Below are 16,073 nucleotides of genomic sequence, written 5' to 3'. Positions count from 1 at the left end.
TAGTTTTCTCTTTTTGTTGCCACTTTAAATTTTATTAAACCAAGTAATAGCAGCAAGAAACATATAGAAAGACAATATGAGATCCTAATATTTCCTAGCATGTAGATAGATGGACTCAGGACCAGTGGATTTAGACTCCCCTGCCAGCAGATGGAGACGGAGCAAGCTAATGTCACAGTATATATAACTCTGTAGTGACCCCAGCCTGTCAGTATTCTCCGTCTCCAGCAGATGGTGGACATGTATCTCCCTATGGGGATTGCTTTGAGCTTTTTGAAAGGAGAAATTTGAAATTCTAAATTCAGGAAAAGAGAGCCTCGCTCACCTGCGGTGATACCTAAAGGTTCTTCCCCCAGTTGAGTATTTCTGAGGTGGTGTGCCTTGGTTGGTTTCCTGGCGGGACTTAGCTGATAGTTCAGCTGAAAGGCAGGGAACAGAGTGCGGCGGTGACGGCAGATGCCCTTTCCCCCCTGCAGCCAGACACAGTCTCTGTACTCAGCTGGTAAGCGCTGAGTTCAGGTAAGGTTTCAAAAAATAAAAAAAAGTTTTACCTGAATCAGAGATGGAGGGGTTTCAGGACTTCCTCCAATCTCCGTTCTCAATGCACTATGCCAGCGTTCGTTCCCGCTCCCGTTGGAGTTGGGGAACTGGGCAGCCCCCTGTGGGCTAGGCTCCGCACTTAAGCTTTTTTCTTGCACGCCGCGAGGTAGGCTGTGGCATCCATTTTCGCTCGCTCTTGTGCGTGTTCTCTTGCCCTCTATAGGCCATCAGTGCGCGCAGTGTGTCAGCTCTATGCACGCGTGTGTGCTCAGTATTTGGGCACACTTTCTATGCACATAAACCTTTTTACACGCTTAACTTGGCGCACAGTTTGTGCATGCGCCTTGCTGTGCTTTCTTCCAAGCACTTATTTTTGGGTGCATTTCGTTTTTGAGCGTGAGTTGTTCCGACGCACATTTCCCACAGTGATGGTGCTGGTAAGCAAGAAGCCTAAATGTCTTCCTGTTTGCGTTGCCTGTCATATTAGGGCATCTCAGCCCGACCTGCTTCTAACCTGTGTCAGCACTGCTCAGACGCACAGGGAGCGTTATCTTCCTTGGATTTTGCTAAGCCTGGCTCTTCCCATTCTGATGATGGTTGGTCACAACCTTGACTGGGGGGCACGCCAAATCCTGGTTCTCCCTTGACTGGCTTCTCTGCTGGCGAGGGCAGTTCTGTGGGACTGCCCTCCCGTTCTTTCTGGGCTTGGTCTGGACCCGGCTGGTTTTTTTTTTTTTTTTTTGGTGGTAATTTTTTCAAGGCTTATGAGCCTTTCTTCAGGCGCAGTCCCCCGCTTCCTCCGTTTCTGTCAGGTCAGACCCTCAGCCGGTGGCTCCTCCATCTTCCAGTCCTATGCTTAAGTGCCAGGACTCGCCTCGACTTCCTGCAAGTGTTCCCGACAGGAGTCTGGATGGCACTGATAATGAGGTTAATCCTGATTCCCTGGAAGATGGGGAAATTCCTCCAGGGCTGGAATCATATCGAACAATGTTGTGGTTCTTTCATAGGAATGAACTGCCGTCCCTGATTTCCCAGATCTTGAAACAGCATCTGAACCAGGGACATCCAGCTATGTCAGAGCCAAGGAAGAATCCCATTTTGGTTTCTTTACGTTAAGCCTCTTGGCTTTTCTCCCAGTGATGGATGCCATCCAGGAATTGATTGATCTGGAATGGGATGTCCCAGATGCAAATTTGAAAGAAGGTGAGACCTGTACCCTTTGGATCCGGCAGTGAGAGAGTATTTGTTTGCATTTTCACAAAGTGGATGCTCTGGTATGTGCCATGTCTAAGCGGATGACTATCCTCGTAGAGAAAGGAGCGGCCTTGAAGGATGTACATGATAGAAGGATTGAGGCTATTCTTAAACCTTTGAGGCAGTGGTGATGAATTTACAGATTGCCTCCTGTTGCACCCTAGTGGCAAGATCTTGTCTGCTTCACTCTCAGGAGGTTGATGAGTTTGGAGGGAATTCCAGAGCAATTCTGGAGCCTGCTGCCCCCTTTTTTTTAGCAGATACAGGCTCCAGAATTGGCTAGAGGAGTGATTCGGGAAAGCAGTCAGGTGTCAACTCTGGTTGCGAAATTAGTCAGCTGACACAGCTTCCAAAGCCAGTCTTACCAAGATACCCTTTAAAGCTCGCTCTTGTTTGGGAGTGAGTTGGAGAAACTGGCCAGTAAGTGAGGCGAGTCTCGATGCCTTGGTTACCAGAGGATAAGAAACAGTTACAGCGCCCTTTGGTATGAGGGGTTGTTTCCGGGGTTCCAGGCATTTTCATCCCTACAGAGGGATGACCTTTCAGTGGACTCGGCCTTTCAGTAGTTCTCAGTCCTTTCATCCCCGGCAGCCCAAGAGAGGAGTGGGCTTGGGTGGTGGACCTTCCCCCATCTTTCCAATGAAGGTTTGCCAACCCACCTCCTGGAACAGGAAATAGAGGGACATCTCTCTCTCTTATTGGGGGTGGGTCGAGATCACATAGGACCAGTGGGTCCTGGAGGTAATATGCAAAGGGTATGCACTGGAATTTCACAGTATTCCTTGGGACGTGTTCATGGTGTCCCCTTTCCACTTCCCGCAGAAAAAGCAGGCAATGGAATTCAGGCTTCAAAAGCTCCTCAGACTGAGGGCTGTGGTTCCGATGACAGTATGGAGTGATATTCCATTAATTTTGTTGTGTCCAAGAAGGGGGGCTGCTTTTGGTCCCATCTTGGATCTCAAGAACATCAACTCTCTCTTGAAGTTGACTCATTTTCGAATGGAAACCTTATGCTCTGTAATAATGGCGATGCAGTCGGGGGACTTTCTGACCTCCTTGGATCTGTCAGAGGCTTACCTTCATATCTCCATCCGATTGGAACACCAACGCTTTCTACACTTTTCGGTGTTGGGGCACCATTATCGGTTTCAGGCGCTGCCTTTTGGTCTAGCCACTGCTCCCAGAACAGTTTCCAAGATTATGGTGGTGGTAGCAGCAGTCTTGCGAAAAGAAGGAATCCTGGTGCACCCGTATTTGGATGACTAGCTGATTCGAGCCAAGTCTCAGGAAGAGAGCTGCTTGGTGACATACAAGATGATCTCCTTATTGCAGGAGCTCAGTTGGGTGGTGAACCTGACCAAGAGCAATCTTCAACCATCCCAGTCTTTGAGTATCTGGGGGTCCGGTTCAACACAGGACAGGACAGTTTCGTACTGGAAGTTTGGATCCAGAGATTGATGTCTCAAGTGTGTCTGTTGATGAACACCATACGCCCAGTGGTGTGGTCCTACCTACAGATACTCAGCTTGATGGCAGCTACCCTGGAAGTGGTGCCGAGGGCAAGGGCGCATATGTGTCCTTTTCACGCACTCTCTATCTTGTTGCAACCCCACAGTCTCTGAAGTATGCGCTTTGTTTCCCTTGCCGATGGAAATCTGCTCCCACCTGCAGTGGTGGTTTGCAGGAGGATCATAGTGAGAAAGGGAATTTCCCTTGTCCTCTCTGGCCTGGTTTGCACTCGCAACAGATGCAAGTCTCCACGTTTGGGGGGGCTCGCTGACTGGAGTTAATGGCCCTGGAATGCTGAAGAGTCTCGCTGGAACATCAATCACCTGTAGAGCCCGGGCAGTACGGCTGGCATGCTTACAGTTCAGCCACAGGCTGCGGAATCAAGCAGTCGCGTGATGTTGGACAACATGATGTCGGTGGCCCATATCAATCTCCAGGGAGGAAACAAGAGCCTGCAAGTATTGCAGGAAATAGACCAGCTGACAGAATGGCGGAAGTTCATCTGCAGATGATCTTGGCCTCTCACATTGCAGGAAAAGACAATGTAAGAGTGGAGTTTCTCAGCAGGGAGAGTATGGAACCAGGAGAGTGGGTGTTGTCAGCCAAGGCATTTCGGTTGATTGTGGATCTCTGGGGTCTTCTGTTCCTAGACCTGCTGGTGACTTCTCGAAATGCAAAGGTTCCTTGCTTCTACAGTTGCAGGAGAGCTCTGTGGTCCCTGGGAATAGATGCACTCATACAGATTTTGCCCGAAGGCCAACTGCTTTAAGTCTTTCCTCCATGTCCCTTGCTGAGCAGGAAATTCACAAGATCAAAGGCCACAGGGTTAGAACTCCAGGTGGCTCAGGACTGGCCCAAGCATCCGTAGAATGCGGATTTAAGAACATAAGAAATTGCCATGCTGGGTCAGACCAAGGGTCCATCAAGCCCAGCATCCTGTTTCCAACAGAGGCCAAACCAGTCCACAAGAATCTGGAAATTACCCAAACACTAAGAAGATCCCATGCTACTGATGTAATTAATAGCAGTGGCTATTCCCTAAGTAAACTTGATTAATAGCCGTTAATGGATGACTCCTGGTGGTTATTCCTCTGCAGTGATTGCCACTTTACTGTGTGCTCAAAAGTTCTCCACTTCCTTGGCTTATGTGCGAGTTTGGAGAATTTTTGAGGCCTGGTGTGAAGAGCGGGGTGTCCTTCCTCGTTCAGTTAATATCCCTCTCATTCTGGATTTTTTGCAGGATGGATTGAATAAAGGCTTGGCCCTTAATTCCTTGAAGGTGCAGGTTACAGCTCTTTGTCCTGTTTCAGAGGCCTGGTGAATGTTTCCTTGTCTCATCATGATGTGGCCCGTTTTTTGGGGGGAGTTGAAGCATCTTAGGCCTCCCTTGAGGTTACTGGTTCCATTGTGGAGTCTTATTATGGTGCTGGACGTTTTGGCGGACCCTACGTTCTGACCACTTCATTGCCTTTCTTACAGTTGTTGACTGTGTAGACTTGTACCTGGTGTCTGATTTCTGAGCTGCACGCCTTGTCTTTCCGGGAGCCATTCCTTTGGGTGACTCCAGGGGTGTTACAACTGCGTACTGTTCCATCCTTCTTGCCCAAGGTAGTCTTGGACTTTAATTTGAATCAGTCCATTTCCTTGCCATCCCTAGATAAGGGCAGGGGTACGAAGGAGTTTTGCCTTTTGTGCTCCTTGGATTTTAAGCGTCTTGTCGTGTGGTATCTGGAGACCTCAGACTCTTTTCGAAAGACAGATTGCCTGTTTGTTCTCCATGGCGGGAGTAAGCAGGGTACTCCAGCTTCACAGGCTATCATAGCTTATTGGATTAAGGAGGTGGTCACGGCTGTTTATGTGGATGCTGGAAAACCTTTGCCTACTCAGGTTAGGGCCCATTCCACTAGGGCTCAGGCAGTGTCATGGGCGGAGGTTAGGCTGTTGTCTCCCGTCGATATCTGCTGAGCTTTTTCCAGGCTTTATCGTCTGTATGTGCAGGCTCGGAGGATGCAGCCTTTGCACATGTGGTGGTGTTTGGACCACAAGCAGCCTCCTACCCTATTGGGGAGTAGTTTTGGTACTTCCCACTGGTCCTGAATCCATCTATCTACACACTAGGAAATGGAGAAATTACTTACCTGATAATTTTGTTTTCCTTAGTGTAGCCAGATAGTCTCAGCTTCCTGCCCTCAGTTGCCGCATGAGTGTGTCAGTAGTCCTTCTGTGGGGCTCTGGGTTCCAAGGGATTATTGGTAAGTGTTCATCCAGTCCCTAGCTTGGGTTACGTAGAATTTTATGTGAGTCAGTGTTGATGATTGGTTGAGTACAGTTCTGGTTTTCTGTTTTTAATCAAGTTTTTTGCTAAGCTTCCTCTCTCCATCTGCTGGCAGGGGAGCATAAACCCACTGGTCCTGAGTCCATCTGTCTACACTAAGGAAAACAAAATTATCAGGTAAGTAATGTCTCCAGTTTTCACCTAAAAATCACCAACATGTCGTCCTTCAACCAGTCCCATAATCCCAACAATTAAAGGTGAGAACACCCCATATCCCATTATTTAGGTTCAGCTGATATCAGATATCATTGTTTCCAAATGGCATTAAAATTTGTAACATCACTTTTTTTCCTGTCAACTTCTTCAAAATAGTATGTCTTCCAAAATTACTGTTGTATTGAGCTCAGACTGGGTAAAAATATATACTTCCAGCCAAATGCAATTTCCACATTGCTGTAATAATTTGTGATATCAATTTCATTACTTTGGAAGCAATGTTAGTCTGGGAGACCTAGAATGAATGTTTTAGGTTCTTTCAATATTTTAATCTATTATTCCATAGATTAAATCTACCACCATATCCCAATAAGAACATAAGTTGCCATATTGGGTCAGACCAAAGGATCCATCAAACCCGCATACTGTTCCAACTGTGGGCAATCCAGGTTACAAGTACCCAAACATTAAGTAGATCCCATGGTACTAATGCCAGTAATAGCAGTGGCTATTCCATAAGTCAACTTCATTAATAACAGATAATGCACTCCACTCCAAGAACTTATCCAAACCTTTTTTAAACCCAGTAACAATAACTGCCCTAACCACATCCTCTGGCAACAAATTCCAGAGCTTAATTGTGCATTGAGTGAAAAATAATTTTCTCCAGTTAATTTTAAATGTGCTACTTACTAATTTCATGGAATGCACCCTAGTCCTTCTATTATCCGAAAGAGTAAATAACTGATTCACATTTACCTGATCTAGACCACTCATGATTTTATAGACTTCTATCATATCCCCCCTCAGCCTTTTCTTCTCCAAGCTCTACAGTCCTAACAATTTTAGCCTTTCCTCATAGGGGAGCCATTCCATCCCTGTTATCATTTTGGTCGCCCTTATCTGTACTTCTCCAGTACAACTATATCTTTTTTGAGATGCCTCGACCAGAATTGTACATAGTACCCAAGGTGCGGTTGCACCATGGAGCAATACGGAGGTATTATAACACTTTCCTTTTTATTCATCAATCCCTTTTTAATTCCTAACATTCTGTTTGCTTTTTTGACTGCCACAGCACACTGAGCTGACAATTTCAATGTATTATCTACTATGACGCTTAGATCTTTTTCCTGGGTGATAGCTCCTAATATGGAACCTAACATTGTGTAACTACAGCATGGGTTATTTTTCCCTGATTGCATCACCTTGCACTTGTCCACATTAAATTTCATCTGCTGTTTGGATGCCCAATCTTCCAGTCTCGCAAGATCCTCCTGCAGTTTATCACAATCCACTTGTTGTTCCATCTGCAAATTTGATTATTTATTTATTTAAAGGTTTTTATATACCAATAGCCGTTTGCACATCGTATTGGTTTACAGATAACGTATAACATGATAGAGAAAATACATGGAACGATTTGGTTACATGGTATGTTAAACGGTGGGGGTACGGACATGGTATGTTGAGGGTATAAGGTGTTGAGGAAAACTATATATATGTAGAAAGAAATATGAATATAAATATAAGAACTATGTACACATTGCAGGATATGGTTTGGGACGGAACAAGATATTTATATAGTAGACGTGATGAAAACTTATATATATATATATATATATATATATATATATATATATATATATATATATATATATATATATATATATATATATATACACGTTATATAATAGAAGCTGTAGTCAGTTATGCAGCGAGATAGTGCCAGGGGGAGAAAGTGTGGGTTATGTGTAGGCTTGCTCAAAGAGCCATGTTTTCAGTTTTTGGTTTTTTGGTTTTTTTTTAATTTGTGTGTGCATGTTTCCATGCGTCAGTCGGGTGGCATAGAATTCCAGTTGGAGTCCTGCTATTGAGAGTGCTCTGTCTCTAGTGGAGGCCATTGTGTGGTTTTGGGAGAGGGAATGTGAAGGGTACCTTTATAGGCGGATCTGGTTGGTCTGTTAGAAGAGTTGAAGTGGAATGTGTTGTTTAGCCAGGTGATGTTTTGATTGTGTAAGAGAGAGGGTTTTGTAGAGGATTCTAGAGGAGATCGGGAGCCAGTGGAGGTCTCTGAGGATGGGTGTGATGTGCTCCTTTCTACGGGTGTTGGTTAGGATTCTGGCGGTGGCATTCTGTAATAATTGAAGGAGTTTGATGGTGGAGGAGGGGAAGCCTAAGAGGAGGGAATTACAGTAGTCAATTTTAGCGAAGATTAGGGTTTGTAGAATAATGCGGAAGTCATGTGTGTGTAGGAGGGGTCTAATTTTCTTTAATACGTGCAGTTTGAAGTAACATTCTTTTAGTGTGGTTTTTATGAATGTTTTTAGGTTTAATTGGTTGTCAATGATGACACCCAGGTTGCGTACGTGTTGTGGGAAGGGGGTTGAGAGGGGTTTGGAGCTCATTAATATGCGATCAAGGGAGGGCTGATTGTGAGAGATTGAGGAGTTTTGTTGGTGTTGAGTGCCAGGTTGAGGTTGGTAAGGAGTTGGATGATAGAGTTGATGCAATTGTTCCAGGTTTTTAGGGACTTGGATAGTGAGTCGGTGATGGGAATGATAATTTGGACATCGTCCACGTAGATGAAATGGATGATGCCTAGGTTAGTTAAGAGGTGGCAGAGTGGTAGGTGGTAGATATTGAAGAGGGTGGAGGAGAGGGCAGAGCCTTGGGGCACACCTAGGGTAAGTTTGATGGGATCAGATTCGTTGTTGCTGAGTTTGACCTTGAAGTGTCTGTTTTCCAGGTAGGATTTAAACCAGCAGTGGGCAGTACCAGTTATGCCTATGTTTGTGAGTTGGTTTAGTAGGATTTTGTGATTGACAGTATCAAAGGCAGCGGATATATCAAGCATAGCTAGGATGTAAGCTTGCCCTTTATCCATGCCTTTGAGTAAAGTGTCTGTGAGAGATATTAGGAGTGTTTCAGTGCTGAAAAATGTTCGGAATCCAAACTGGGATGGGGATAGAATGTTGTGTGTGTCTAAAGTATTCTGTGAGGTGGATGTTGTCTACCTTTTCAGTGATTTTGGCTAGCAGTGGTAAATTTGAGATTGGGCGATAGATAGTTCTGATGGGTCGAGGTTGGGTTTTTTAGGATTGGTTTCACAATTGCTAGCTTGAGGGTGGATGGGACGTTACCATGGGTGAGCAGTTGATGGCTATAGTTTCAGGAATGGTTCGTAGCATTTTCGATGGGATGTGGTCTAAGGGGAGTGAGATGGGGTTGATTTTCCTTAATCGTGATTTAATTTCAAGTGATGATGTGGTTTCAATATGGTCGAGGCAGGCTGTGTTGTTGGAGGGGGGTGCCAAGGTGATGGACAAGTCTGGGGGAAAGTTGGCAGTCAGTTTGGATACTTTACTGTGGAAGAAGGAGGCTAGGTTGTCACACTTGTTTTTGGTGTCTAGGGAGGGATTGTGTGTGAGGTTAGGCCCAGTTAAGTTGGATAACAGAGAGAAAAGGGCTTTGGCGTACTGGTAGTCGTGGATTTTGCGAGCATGGAAGTCACGCTTCGTTTTTAGGATGTTGAGCCTGTATTCATGCATGGATGTCTTGTATGAGGCAAGTAACGAGGGGGAGGGGTGTTTTCTCCATTTCCTTTCCTTTATTCTCAGGCTGTTTTTGAGTTTCTTGAGTTCAGGTGTGAACCATGCTTTTTTGTTGCTGCGGGCAGGGTTCACATTTATTGTTTTGAGTGGGCAGGTTTTGTCTGCAATGTTTTTGGTGGTGTCATTCCAGGAAGTTATGGCTGATTCGGGGTTGGTGAGATCAATCTTGTTTAAGATGTCCATGCAGGATTCGATTAAGTCCTCTCTTGAGCAGGGTTTATGGAGTTGGAAAGAGTGATTGTGGGTGGTGGTGTGGGGGAGTTTGTTTCTTTATAGATAGGGTGGTGTTTATGAGGGAGTAGTTGGTGCAGGTAGGGGTTTGGGTGGTATCTATGTTGGTATTAGTGAAATTAGGTCGAGTGTGTGGCCTTCTTTATGGGTAGGGAGGTTTATGACTTGTTTGTATCCCATGGCTTCGAGAGAGGAGAGAAATGCCTCGCAAGAGGGGGAAGGTGGGCAGGCGTCGACATGGAGGTTGAAATCGCCGAGTAAGACTGTGGGTGTGCTGTGATCTAGGTTGTCTAAAGAATTCGATGAGGGGAGAGGAGTCCTGTTCTATTTATTTATTTATTTAACAGTTTTATATACCGACCTTCATAGTAAATAACCATATCGGATCGGTTTACAATTAACAAGAATAAAACTGGGGTAACTATTCAAGTAAACGAAAGATAAACAGTAGGTAGGAATGAGTCAAAGTTACAATCAACAGGGAAGAGAACTTGGAAGCTTGCAACAAGCTGGAAAGAAGATAAGGCAGGAAATAAATATGAAGTGATACCATAGGGCGTACGGGTTAAAGCTTAAAGGTGCTTTAACCTGGGAGAGTCAGAGTCCATTCGTGAGTATAATCACCATAACGGGTAAGCGTGAAGGACAACTAGTGATTGTCTGGTGGGTCGGCGAAGGCTTGGTGAAAGAGCCAGGTTTTAAGTCTTTTTCTAAAAGTTAACAGGCAAGGCTCCACTCTGAGACTTGAAGGGATGCTATTCCAGATAGATGGGCCAGCTATCGAAAAAGCTCTGTCTTTGGTCATCGAGAGGCGTGAAGCTTTAGTAGGGGGAAATTTCAGGGTGCCTTTGAGAATATCTCTAGTTGGTCTGTTAGAGGAGTGGAGTTTGAATGGGATTTCCAGGTCGAGTTGAAGATGATGATGGATAGTTTTATGAATTACGGTGATTGATTTGTATAGAATTTTGTTCTAGGAGACCAGGGGGAGTGTATATTAGACATATTTGTAGCATAGGGGATTTGAAGAAGCCAAGCTCATATTTGGGGGGTATATTGACTGTTTGGGGGGTGAGGTTAAGTTGTGTTTTTTTTTTTTTTTTGTTACGAGGAGAAGGCCACATCCTCTTTTTTTGGGTCTGGGTATGGAGTGTATGTCGTAGAGATGTGAAGGTGGTTGGTTTAATAGAGCAAGGTCAGTGTTTTTGAGCCAAGTTTCTGTGATGGCACAGATGTCTGGCTTTGAGTCTGTTAGTAGGTCATTGACTATGGGGGGGGGGGGGTTTTAGCTAGGGATTGTGCATTGAGTAGCATCAGCGTGAATAGTGTGAGTCCTATTAGTTGTGTGAGGGGGGGATGTCATGATGGGTATGAGGGATCTTGGTAGCTGTGTTTGAGTTGGCATGGTGGATCTTATGTGGTTGCGGTGTATATATTTGATGATGGGTATGGGGAGTGGATGTATCTTGGCATGGGGGAGGTTGTGTGTCCTATAGCGATGAGGGTAGAGTATGTTGTAGTGGTAAGAGAAGCTGTGTTAGGTGGTATAAGGATAGCGTCGTTTGAAGAGAGATGGGGGGACACAGGGGAGACACAAAGGGGTGCACTAAGGGGCAAGCCCCTTTATTGCGCTCCTTATGCGCGAGATGCCCGGCGCGAGACGCCTGGGAAGAAGTCCTGTTAATATAGGGACCTCTCGCCGGATGTGAGGTGCATCGGTGGGGGCGGTCCGCTGTTGGCGTCATGGCTGGGTTCAGGGCCAGGTAGGCCACGTGTTTGGGCTCAGACCCCGATGGGTTGCCCGCGCCGGCCGCGGCAGTCAGCGAGGGTCGGTTTGTTGGCGGAGCACGAGAGAGTAAGTGGTGGCCTTGGCTCCCACCTTTTGAAGATCATCTCGCCAGTGGTCGTATTCCTTTCCAGATCATTTATAAATAAATTGAAAAGCACCAGTCCAAGTACAGATCCTTGAGACACTCCACTGCTTACTCTTATCCACTGAGAAAATTGACCATTTAATCCTACTGTTTCCTGTCTTTTAAGCAGTTTGTAATCCACAAAAGGACATATCCTCTTATTCCATGATTTTTTTTAGTTTTCGAAGAAGCCTCTTATGAAGGACTTTGTCAAATGGGTTCTGAAAATCCAAATACACTACATCTACCAGTTCACCTTTATCCACGTGTTTATTAAGCCCTTCAAAAAAAAAATGAAGCAGATTTGAGAGGCAAGACTTCCCCTGGGTAAATCCATGCTGACTGTTCCATTAAACCATGTCTTTCTATGTGCTCTGTGATTTTGATCTTTGGAATAGTTTCCACTATTTTTCTCGGCACTGAAGTCAGGCCCACCAGTCTAGTTTCCCAGATCACCCCTTTTTAAATATTGGGGTTACATTGGCCATCCTCCAGTCTTCAGGTACAATGGATGATTTTAATGTTAGGTTACAAATTTTAACCAATAGATATGAAATTTCATTTTTTAGTTCCTTTAGAACCCTGGGATGCATACCATCAGGTCTAGGTGACTAGCTACTCTTTAATTTGTCAGTCTGGCCTACTACATCTTCCAGATTCACAGTAATTTAGTTCAGTTCATCTGACTCATTTTCGAACTATTGAGCATTCCCATCATATATGAAAAAAAATGTCCCGTTCCCCCCCCCCCCCCCCCCCCCCCCATCGCCACAGTTTCACCATTTGGAAATCCATAAATCCTATGTACCGTATTTCCACGCACATAACCCGCGGGTAATGTGCGTTTTTACCTACCCCGCATGCCCCCCGCGGGGTATAACGTGGGCGGGTTATGCAGAAAAAATTTTACAGCAGCGGTTAACATCTCTCTCCCCCCCGCCCCGGGGGGAGAGAGATGTTAACCGCGAAGGAGGAAACAAAACAAAGCGTCAAGGAGCTGAGAGGAGTCCGTCCTATCCCTGCGCCCGGCCGCTTCCTGATTGGTCAGGAAGGAACGAGGGGACAACGAGAGAGGAGGGTCAAACTCCCTCGGGAAGCAAAGCGCCGGCGATGTGAGGGGGAGGGCCTGTTTTTGGGTCTTCGCGGGCTCTCCTGCTCCGCGGCACAGCATGCCGGGGCAGGCAGCTTGTCGGGCCTGTGGGTCCGCGGCGACGTGGCTGTCTAGAGATAGCCTCTGCTCTTCATGTGTGGGAGGGGGAGAAGGAGCGTCGGCGCCGGCGTCGGGGACCCGGGGTAGGCAGCCATGCACCGTATACTCTGGCGGCTGCCGCGACAAAGCGCCGGCGATGTGAGGCTGTACAACGGCTGTACACGGCGCGCAGAGTGCGCAAGGGTCAGTGTGCCGGCGGCCCCGCCCCCTCGGACAAGCGCGGGTTATATGAGGAGGCGGGGTATATTAAAACTTTATTACAAAAATTTTGAAAACCTGCGGGTTATGTGTGTGGGCGGGTTATATACGTGGGCGGGTTATTGTCGTGGAAATACGGTAATCTTTCAGGAGTAAGATACCATTGCTACAACAGTTTATATTCATTTTCACTAATAAGTGATTGTGCTTTCCCCAATAAATAAGAAAAAAGATTCCATTGATCATCCTCTAGTTCCACCCTTAAATGACTTTATAGTTTTCTAATATGATTTTATAGGTTCTTTCTCTGGCAAAATGTGAATGAATAGATTTGCGGCTTCTTGCAACCTTCATTAGAATTTAGAATGTTTAAAAGTGCAATCTGATGTCTTGCCACAGTCTGAGTTCTCTATATTGAGCATCAGTAGTGGGATTACAGTTATGTTCTGTAATTTTGGCACTGAATCCTGGTAAATACACGAAAATTGTATTTATGGAACTGTTGTAAGGGGATTAGTGTGGTATTGCACCACTTTTTTCTAGGATGCCAAAATCTATTTGAGTATGAGCTTCCTAAAGAATATCCAACATAATATTTGCCATAAGTCTCCTCTGTGTACCTATAAAGTAAAGCTCATTTTAATAATGCCTATTGTGTTTGTGGGTTTAGGAAACTACTCTTTCAGGAGGCAATCATCATGGTCCTGTTGAAGCTTTGAAACAAATGCTGTTTAACCTGCAAACGGTACAGCAGAGCTATAGCCATGACAAAGCAGAAAAAGAAGAGTTCAAAAAGGTAGGAAGAAATCACAACATTCTCTTCAAATACTTAACAGCATATGAAGCTTTCAAAGTCTCCAGGGAACAGATTGTGTCTAATCAGGAAGAAGAGCAGATTGAAATATTTAAGTATATTGATAGTTGCATATCAGGTCCAGATAACATCTTCAAGCTATGTCAAACTTGTACTACACAAAAAAGGCTCATGAAAAATGTATACCAGTAATATAAGATACTGTAATTTATCAGTATGATTTTGGCCATGCATGGGATAGATATGAAGAGTATAGTAGTAGGTAACAGTTTGAATGTTCAGGTGAAAAATAAGATGGTGTGAGTTAGTATTGGGTTGCATATGGGAATTTAGAAGCTCAACTACCCAAAGTGGCACAACATAAACTACCCAAACTAGATGGGCCAATATGGGGAGTAATTTTGTAAAATTGTGCATAAGCTAGCCAGCAAATACACACACATTATACTTATTTTCAAAGCTGATATAAGCATAAGTCCGCTTAGAAAATTATCCCACCAAATTACCCACACATACTTACACCTGCTATTTACTACATAGACTTTTTTCAGAAACGTTTATGTGCATCATTTGAATTTTCAAACGCATGAATGGAAGTCCAAACCCCTCCCCAATTCCAACCCCAAGAACCTCTCTATGTGTTAACAAGACATACAGGTGTATATTGACTGCATATTTCTGTGGATAAAGCCCCATTTTACCTGCAGAAATGATTTTGAAAATTCTCATTTTATCGTCTGTCATCTACTAAATTTTATTGTAACAAAGTGGTAAGTACAATAAATGTGAAGTGATGTTGAAAATAATTTCTCTGAGTGGCTCTAACTGTCATATGCTATTTTGGTAAATCTGGTTCCTAGCCCAGTATTCTAGACACTGGACCTCCCATTCTTTGTTCAGTTTATTGATAGTAAAAATAAATAAGATTTTGCAATGACTGTTACATTTTAGTTAAAAATATTTTCCTAGGCAAAAGATATGATGGTTCTCTCCCTTAGAGGTTACATCTTGTGCTTTTGTTTGAAAACTGTGACAATAGTAATCAAGACTTTGAAAGAAAATGTTGGTTTTCCAAGGCTTATCATGGAAGGCTTTTGATACTCTTACATAAAGATGGCTAAATAGGAAATGGACATCTGTTCAAGTTGTTCTTGAAATAAGCCAATGTGGTAGCTGAATAAGAGCTTTCAAAATGGGATAACAATATTGGATCCCCAGAAGGTTAGTCTAGGGCCACTATACTTACATAGTTTTAGCATTGGCTTGAGGGTAAAATATAACTAAAAGGCTATATACATAGTCCATATCTTTGGTCTTGATTGTACCAAGGTATGAGATGCATAAAGATTTGCATAGGTGTAGAATCTGGGCTGTAGACTGAGAATTAGAGCACATTCCAAAAGGACTTTTTCCTGTTCTGAGTGAATGGAAAAAAATCTATCTTAAAGAGAGAGGAATCTTATGGTCACCACCAAAGGATGACTAGAAGCAAAGCAATGGTATTGTCCATATTGACTCATCAGCCAGCCTCACCAGGTTTGTAGTGACTCTGACTTGGGGAACGGGGATGGGAGACTCTAGGCCTGGGCTTGTCTTGTGCTATTACTGAAACTGCTCTTTGGCACTGGAGCCAATTACGGTTTCTACCTCGCTCGGTGCATTTCAGTCTCTGCGTCAGGCTGGGTTCTGCTGGCGGCGGGCAAGCCTCTCCCACTCTCTCTGACAGGCACACCCCCTCTGCTGATTGGGCCCAAGCCTTACTGACTGGGTTTTACAGTGTCCGGTTACCCATGTAACTGGACACTGTAGCATTACCTGCAAAACCGGGCTGTCTGGTCAAAAACCGGGCAGTTGGTCACTCTAGCTCTAATACAAGTATAGATTAAAATTAATTGTGGAGCCAGGGAAGGATCTTATCTAGAAGAGAAGCAATAGGTTTGCTAAGAAAGCAAATCTGAGGGAAGAGGCAAATGTACAGTAACTGCAAAGTAATGTAGGAACACTGAGAGATAGTCAGATGAACCAGAATGGCAAAATGTGAAGGAGGCTGCTTTGCTTCCATCCCCTGTCCTTGCAGAAAAAGTGAATTTGGGGCAGAGGAATATTCAGTGAAGTCATTATCAGAGTTTAAAGAAGATTTACAGTGGAGGCGAGGTAGATTTTGAAGAGGAGTTGGTTGCCATATAGAGGAAAAGAAGAGAGGAGGAGTAGGATGCAGTCAGCATATTTGTTTACTTAAATATGTAGAAAAAAGGGTCAGAAAATTAATCAGGTGACAGCTATTTATATATACTCCCTTCAT

General features: G+C 44.5%; 1 protein-coding gene across 3 annotated transcripts in view; it reads left to right on the top strand.

Moving 5' to 3' along the window:
• The window catches only part of C1H18orf54 (chromosome 1 C18orf54 homolog), an 89,986-nt gene that overhangs the window by 60,394 nt on the left and 13,519 nt on the right, over nt 1–16,073 (top strand). For all 3 annotated transcript variants that reach the window (XM_029579871.1, XM_029579863.1, XM_029579877.1), the window contains one exon: nt 13,628–13,753. In XM_029579871.1, coding sequence (XP_029435731.1) covers nt 13,628–13,753 — 126 coding nt within the window. The remainder of the gene's footprint in view (nt 1–13,627; nt 13,754–16,073) is intronic.

The sequence above is a fragment of the Rhinatrema bivittatum genome, chromosome 1, assembly GCF_901001135.1.
Source record: "Rhinatrema bivittatum chromosome 1, aRhiBiv1.1, whole genome shotgun sequence".
Taxonomy (NCBI): domain Eukaryota; kingdom Metazoa; phylum Chordata; class Amphibia; order Gymnophiona; family Rhinatrematidae; genus Rhinatrema; species Rhinatrema bivittatum.
The sequence above is the reverse complement of the archived record's forward strand: the minus strand, read 5'-3'. Positions and strand labels throughout refer to the sequence as shown.